At 39.3% G+C, this 8,209-nt stretch overlaps 1 protein-coding gene across 1 annotated transcript in view; it reads right to left on the bottom strand.

Annotated features, from left to right (window-relative positions):
* Window positions 1–1,376: 1,376 nt before the first annotated feature.
* The window catches only part of MCHR2 (melanin concentrating hormone receptor 2), a 24,735-nt gene continuing 17,902 nt past the window's right edge, over window positions 1,377–8,209 (bottom strand). The window contains 4 exon segments of the mRNA XM_007472288.1: window positions 1,377–1,565; window positions 1,568–1,685; window positions 4,535–4,654; window positions 6,883–7,077. Of these exon segments, the coding sequence (XP_007472350.1) occupies window positions 1,377–1,565; window positions 1,568–1,685; window positions 4,535–4,654; window positions 6,883–7,077 (622 nt within the window).

The raw sequence follows: 8,209 nt of genomic DNA on the forward strand, positions 1-8,209 counted from the left end.
TTACACAACCTTTCATCCATATATGAATTTTGATATTACTGTGTTCCAAAATGGTCTCTAAAAGATCTAGAACCAAATGCATTGGGTTAAAAGTCATGTCTTGACAACTGAGGTATAAAAATGGAGATCAGGTTATTAGAAACCTGGTCTCTGTGACTCTTTTATATAAAGGGCTGATGAAAAATCAGTTTTGTATGCCCATGAAGCAAGCGGTTTTATATATTTAGATGAGGGAGGTGGGTTTACAGATTCATCCCCAAACAAAATAAAATATTTACCTTTGTTGAGAATATAGACTTTAAAAGCATTTTTTCTTTACTATATCAAAGTGAATGTTTTATACAAGCCACAAAGGAAAAGACATAATGAACATCTGTGAAATTAAAAGCTAATTACTTTCTGCAGCCTTGACTAAACATCCACTGTAACCTAAAGAGAATGTGTCTGAGTGTACTTGACATCCTGAAGAATACTATTATACTATAAAAATGCAGATGCTGGTTTCTATCATTTGTAGGTATGAGAACAAAGCTAAATGCAAAAGAAGATGCATAGACTTATTTCTTTAAGAATATGAACTCATTTCTTTCAGACTTTAGTTCTTTTCCTGTAGGGGTGTAGGAGAAAGCAAAAAAACCAACAACAAAACCCAATTATTGGCCCTTTTCCGTATGATAGGTACAGGTTGCCAAGGGGCTGTAGTAAAAAGACAGGAACAGGCAGACCTGGATTTCAGCCCAGCTCTTATGTAGCTGTGCAGTGTTAAGCTTATCACTTAACCTTTCTGAGCCTTAGTAAACTGGGGTAATACTTACCTCGAAGGTTTGTTACATGTAATCTTACATGTTGTATGTGTTCAGTACATGCTAATGGTCATGCTAACAGATGGAGTTGATTATTGAAGGCATTAAATTAGACCCTATGAAACTGACATTTTTGTAGATTAAAAAATGGCCATACTTCAGATCTCATTGTAAGGTGGTCCCCTCTTAGGAGCCTAAAGGGCACTGTTACAGTGAGGCCACAGTGTAGACGGGAAGGTCAAATTCCTTTGTGAGTTTTCAGTCGATGGTCAGGGATGGCCTTATCCATCAGTGAGTAGTTTATAAGATGCTGAAATAACATCCACAACCATGGAGCTCGGGTCTCTTCAGCTATCCCACTGCCTACTGCCTACACAGACAAATATTTTTTGTTTCACCTAAGTTAGCATATTAAACTCACTGCGTTTGAATGGTTACAGCACTGTTCCAGAGTCACAAGGGCACAACAAGAATGGACACCAGCACACCATTTTGCCCGCCCTTTTTAATAACATCAATAATGTAGGCAAGCCTGTTTAGACTTTTGATGATCCATGTACTCTCCTTAAAGCTCTATTGCAAGGTACTTTCCATATTGTTGATTTCCTTCTCAGTCACTCTCCTTTGCCCTTGAGGCAGGCGTTTCCGGAAATTTCCACTCAGCAGGATGTAGAGGAAAGGGTTGATGCTGCTGCCGGCATAGCTGAGACAGATGGAGAGGTAATAGCCCATATAGAAAGCCAGCGTGGGCTGCTCTGTCTGGGTAAGTTCACCAGTTGTATCATGTGATAGGGGGCAGCACTCAGGATAAAGATCGCCTCCAGCACCAGCACCGTCTTCGTCAGCTTCATCACTCTCTGCCTTGGAACACTGGGATTGTAGCTCTGGCGGAAACATTTGGAGAGACAGGACACAAACAACCATAGAAATTATGGGACAACAGTGTCCCAGAACTTTTTGGACAGTTCAGAATGGCTATGTAGTGAAATGTGAAGCTCACTTTTCTTCTTACTTATTTGGAGCACTGTGAAAATACTCTTTTTCAGCCCTGTGAAAAATTGCCCGAATTTTCCAAAGCTGGAACATTTCAAGAAACAAAATAAATAACATAGCGGTGAATTAAAATCCAAAGTATCAAATAAAAATATATGAATCTGTACTGATATAAATGATTGAATAACATGGAAGAGAAGCGACAAACCTTCTTTACAGAAAAATTCCAAATAATATATGTAGATACTCCCCTTTCCAGGAGACACAGCTTAATTCTCACCCTCCTTTCCCTCTTGAGGGTGGGCTATACTTAATGACTCGTTTCCAAATAATGGAATAGAGAAAGGGATAAGTAGTCATTTTGAAGTGAAGAAACCTCGTAAACACTACCTTAACCTTAGAGTCTCATCGTGATACATTATCAGACAAACCAAGACTGGGGGACATTCTACAGGATACCTGACCAGTACTCCTTAAGTACAGTACTTAAGGCTACAAGGTTATGAAAAACAAGGAAAGAGGGAGAAACCAGAGTAGACTGTGGCGATGTGTCAACTAAATGCAGTGTGGTCCCCTGGATTGAATCCTGGAGCAGAAAGAGGACTTTAATGGAAAAACCAGTGAAATCCAATGTAGGGTAGAGTTTAGTTAATAGTAGTGTACTAATGCCATTATCTTTTGACAAATGCAACATGGTAAGATGTTAATGGGGAAACTGGAGTGAGGAGTATATGGAAACTCTCTGTACTATTTATGCAAGTTTGATGTAAATTTAAAATTATTCTAAAATAAAAAATACTTAAATTTCCCAAATTTCATCATGTTATGTCATATTTAGACATTTACTAGAAATTTCTCTGGGACATGACTGAAGCAGATGAATAAGCCTGGGAAGTGGCAGCTGAAGATCACTCTAAGATAATGATTCTTCTGCAGTTCATCAGAGTAGGCACCATCATTCCTCTAACTTATTGCATTTTTAGGGATAACTGGACAATATGAACTTTGTTTTATAAGATGCTCTTAGCATTTCTGAGAAAAGTGTTGGAAGCAAAGTGATCTGATTTGGAGAACTGTTTTAAAAGGGTCCAGGACTTCCCTGGTGGCGCAGTGGTTGAGAGTCCGCCTGCCGATGCAGGGGACACGGGGTCGTGCCCCGGTCTGGGAAGATCCCACATGATGCGGAGCGGCTGGGCCCGTGAGCCATGGCCGCTGAGCCTGCGCATCTGGAGCCTGTGCTCTGCAACGGGAGAGGCCACAACAGTGAGAGGCCCGCGTACTGCAAAAAAAAAAAAAAAAACCAAAAAAAAAAAAAAAAAAAAACCAAAAAAAAAAAAAAAAAAAAACCAAAAAAAAAAAAAAAAAAAAACCAAAAAAAAAAAAAAAAAAAAACCAAAAAAAAAAAAAAAAAAAAACCAAAAAAAAAAAAAAAAAAAAACCAAAAAAAAAAAAAAAAAAAAACCAAAAAAAAAAAAAAAAAAAAACCAAAAAAAAAAAAAAAAAAAAACCAAAAAAAAAAAAAAAAAAAAACCAAAAAAAAAAAAAAAAAAAAACCAAAAAAAAAAAAAAAAAAAAACCAAAAAAAAAAAAAAAAAAAAACCAAAAAAAAAAAAAAAAAAAAACCAAAAAAAAAAAAAAAAAAAAACCAAAAAAAAAAAAAAAAAAAAACCAAAAAAAAAAAAAAAAAAAAACCAAAAAAAAAAAAAAAAAAAAAAAAAAAAAAAAAAAAAAAAAAAAAGGGTCCAAGCGTCCTCTCCAGCTGTCGATGTCGTAATATTCCATGTGATTCCATTTCAACCTTCTCACCCGTGATACATTTAGAAGCTAATTTTTGTCTATAACTGTGGTTGCTTCTCTTTCCCATTCTAAATAGACCACTCTTTAATAATGTAATAATTCCAAAGAATTTAAAGAAGTCAGAAAAAATGTCATGGGCCAATAGAACACCTAAACCTTTGGTACCAGGGTTTGCCACAAATTTAGGCTAATGGTTACATTTTTCACATATTCTTTTTTTTAAAATCTTCACAGTGTTACATATGGTGTGTGGGGAGACCCCACAATCTTGTCTTCTCAAAAAAATACAGTACTTTATTCTAAAGACAAATTTTAATAATGATTTTTTAACCTAACATGTTGTATAATCACTGATCATTTGAACAACTTGATATGTACAATTTCAAGTGGAAAATAATTTAGATTTATTCATATAGTTTTAGAGACAAGTATCATTAAAGGTCCTTCCCAAGTTGTCTTTAGGTAAGTCTTTGGTTTTATTTAAACCAAAGAACTAATTAACCTTGTTCTACGTATTCAAATATTAATGAGATCCTCCTCCCCTACACTAAAAAAACCCCACAAAAATTAAAAGGTTATAAAATATACACAACATCTAGGATATTTACATATGTACACAACTCTGCAAAATGTACAAATAAAACAGTTAAATAACAATGCTGATGACAAATACAAAATTATTCTTTAAACAGAGTCTTGAGTTCTGTTTACATTTTTATGAAACCATTACATCAGTGATTACAATATTTATCACTGAGAGATACTCAAATAGCTGCTTCAGAACATGACTTATTTTCAGAAAATGCCTTAGATAGACATTAATGCCCATATGTCTGAGCTTGGCATGTTTCAAGTGACTAATGCTGAAGCTTCTATTGTAGGTACCTTAGATCTCTGAATTGTTCTTTTAACAAATACAACAAAATAAGGCATACACTTACCATCTGGCAACCTTATTCTGTTGATACATCTCCCAGGTATAGCATAAAATTAAAATGTAGCATACCAAAATCAAGGGCAAAGGGAAAAAGAAAGTTGTTACTGTCAAACACAGAGTATACCTGTAAAATGAGAGAGAAGACATGACTGTTACATTCACAACGCTAGGAACTGACTTTTACAGTTTATGATTCTGTGATTTTTCAGGGCCCAGAATAAAAGTGCTTGGGGGAAAAGTTAAGGCTCTCTGGGTACTTTCACATACAGAAGGTCGGCTTTTCATTATTCATAGACAAGGACTCTTCTCTAGCCAGCTCTTCTCAGTAGCCAGTGCTACTGAGTACTGCGGAGTGGGTGAGGGTGCTTATTATCATTATATTTAGTGTTATTAACAACAACAGGCAACAGGTGGCATTTGTTATGTAGTAGGCACTATTGAGGGTGCTTTACATATTTTAACCCATTGAATCTGTGCATCCCCAGGAGTACAATGCCATTAGCATCTTCATGTTATGGAGGAGGAAACTAAGGCACAGAGGGGTTGAGCGGCTTGCCCAAGGTTACTCAGCTAGTAGGTGGCAGAGGTGAGATTTGAACCCAGATACTCAGGCCAACTCCAGAGCTCACGCTTGTAACTGAGACTCCAGATGGTCTCTCAAAGGGCACAGAAGAGGACCTGTTGTCAAATCAGCTGGTCATTTTCTCAGTGCTCCGCCAGGGGGAACCCTTGGGTGGGCCAACTCCGTTTCTGCCCAGACACTGGGTATCCTCCTTCCGGGGCAAAACCCTTGTGTGGAAGAAGGCAGCTGGCATTGGGTGGGTGTGGACAGGGTGGCAGAGAGAGCGCTCCGGAGCCAGAGGGTCTCTGAACGTAGCACACTAGTCCCAGTCTCCGTTCACTATAAGGACTTAATTCTGGCAGGAACAACAGAGGCCAGAACCTCAGAATATCCCTTACCATAACCAACTGAAAAGAGCAGAAACAGCTGTCGTTGCAAAATAGTCTCTGCTTATGTGACACAGGCCAAAGTTATGTAGTCATAGAGTGAGCTTCAGGTCCTGCCCTCCTTTCAGACCGGGTGTGGCCAGCTTAATTTATCAGCCCGCGGTGATTAACTGTCATTTCACCTTTAGATGAGCTGATGATTTCTGTCTGTGAGTGGAGCCACTGCTGTTGTGAGAAATAACGAATAAACAATCATGGTATCGATGTTGCACTCCTCTGGAGATTTTTTTGTTGCTGGATTCGTAGCCTTGCTGGGCCTCTACCTCCATCCCTCTCAGACTGTGTCTATGTGATGCAGAAATGACTCATCTATTTGACAAGTGGTAGACTGGGAAAAAGGGATCTGCCAGACTGACTTGCCATAATATATGTAAAAAGCACGTAGCACAGTACCTGGCCCTTAGCAGGCGATCGAAAAATCTTAGTCAGAGATTCTAATGCTGTGTTCAAAATTTCAATCAGAAAAATTTCGACTTAATTTTTCTTTTCAAATTAAAATGCAATAAATGACTGTGTTGGTTGCTGTATTAGTTTCCTAGAGCTGCTGTAACAAATTACCACACACTGGATGGCTTAAAACAACAGAAATTTACTGTCTCACAGTTCTGGAAGCTGGAAGTCTGAAATCAAGGTGTTGGCAGGGTTGGTTCCATTTTGAGGTTTTGGGGAGGGAGTATGGGCTCCAGGACTTTTCTCCTAGCCTCTGGTGGTTTCTGGCAATCCTTGGTGTTCCTTGGCTTATAGACACGTCACTCCAGTCTTTGCCTCTGTCTTCACATGCGTCCTCTCTGTGTCTCTTCAAATCTCCCTCTTCTTATCAGGAACCAGTCGTTGGATTTAGGGCCCACCCTAATCCAGTAAGACCTCATCTCAACTTGATTATATCTGCAAAGACTCTATTTCTAAATAAGATCATATTCACAAGCACTGAGAGTTAGAACTTGGATATATCTTTTTGAGGGATGTGCGACTCAACCAAACTCCAGCTGCATATTGATAAGGTTTGAGTCTCATAACTCCTAGACCCTTTTGGAAAGTCTGCCCCTCCCTTGATTGCTGTGCTCCTATTGAATCTGGCTGCCATGGATCTTTAAAATCCACATTTAAATATATTTGCACCCACTGAGGTTACATGATTAAACTCAGAGAATCTTCTTCTAAAGGTTACCCTCTCCTTAAAATCAAACTATCAACTTGATGGTGGGAAGCAGAGAACTAAGTGGGGAGACCGGCCCAAAGAGGATCCCCAAGGACACTCTTCGCGGTTGCTCACGTGTTGACAAGGAGGATGAAGCACTTCAAGATTTAATTCAACTCTATTTTTCTTAAGTTTTAACAACCTACCGGAGTACCTCGTCAGGGGATGTTAAATCAAAAGCACAACTCTCAACGCCGTCTTTAAATCTGATGACCTTCGAGTAGACCCAGACAGGCAACGCAAGAATAAAGGAAGCTGCCCAAAGGCCCAGATTGATGCGGATTGTCTTGTACCTTGTTCTCCAACTCGTCAGTCGAAACGGTTGGACGAGAGCCAAGTACCTGCAAAGCCGGTTAAGAAGGGTTTGGGAACAATCAATAAAAGCACTGAGCTCCAAGGATGAAAGGTTCATGACAAGAGTAAATTATTAGTATTATTATCCTCCCTGAAGCACACCTCTATGAGGGTGAAAGAAAGTTATATTTTTTAAGAGCTGGCTGGTACCTGTAGAGAAAACAATTCTTGACCCCGTAAGTCTGAATAAACCACTCACTGATACACAGCTGTCACTTACATGAAGACCCTGAAAATGGTAAAATTCTGCTGTGCAAACTTTTTCTTTACAGAGGTGCTTCCCTTGCACAAGAGGCTCTGGAAAACTTTGTCTCTGAATGGGGATTTCCTCCAGGAGGGCAGGACAGGAGGGAGGGTGTACCGATGTGGGACAGGAGGGGACGGTGGCTGATGTAGGACAGGAAGGAGGAAAGTGCGTTGGCTGGTGGGAGAATCCCCAGCAGCATGAGATTCGGGCACCTGGGACAGACATTTTGCTCAGATGGCTTTAGAGTTAGTTCCCCAGGCTCTTGGAGGCTCAGTTCACAGAAATCACAGTGAGAATTAACAAACGTGACTAGCAGACAATACAAATTCCTCAGGAAACATAGGCTGGAGGGGGGGATGTGGACTAATTTCATGGGGAAGGGGTTTTTTCTTTTCTTTTTTTCTATTTTGATCCAGAAAAAAGGATAATCATTAATCAAACTTGAAATCCTGATATATCAAACATATTTGGTCCTCCAGCAAATCCAAGAATAATTTTTCAGACACAGCTGAAAGCTAAAGCATGAAAAAGAGAGCTCAGATCCAGAGGAGGTATTTGAGAAAGCACAGTTTTGCTGGCAGTCGGGGGTGTAGGAAAGCAGCATTAGTAGACATTAAATAAATGTCAAATGTGGCCAATGGTCCTTTAATTTTCTCCAAGATTTTGTAGAGCTACTTAATGAAGATTTATGAAAATGGAAAATTCTCTGTCTCCTTGCTCTTTGCATTTTGCACAAGAGGTAGGACGTTTTGCACTCACTTAGGGGACCCCTTGCCATGCAGGGACAGGCTTGTGACCCCGGGTGCCTCAGCCACCCCTCCTTCCCCACACTACACCTGCGTTACCTGTCGCTAAGGAGAGAAGCCTCCCTT

Source organism: Lipotes vexillifer, unplaced genomic scaffold (assembly GCF_000442215.2).
Source record: "Lipotes vexillifer unplaced genomic scaffold, Lipotes_vexillifer_v1.1 scaffold1073, whole genome shotgun sequence".
Classification (NCBI taxonomy): domain Eukaryota; kingdom Metazoa; phylum Chordata; class Mammalia; order Artiodactyla; family Lipotidae; genus Lipotes; species Lipotes vexillifer.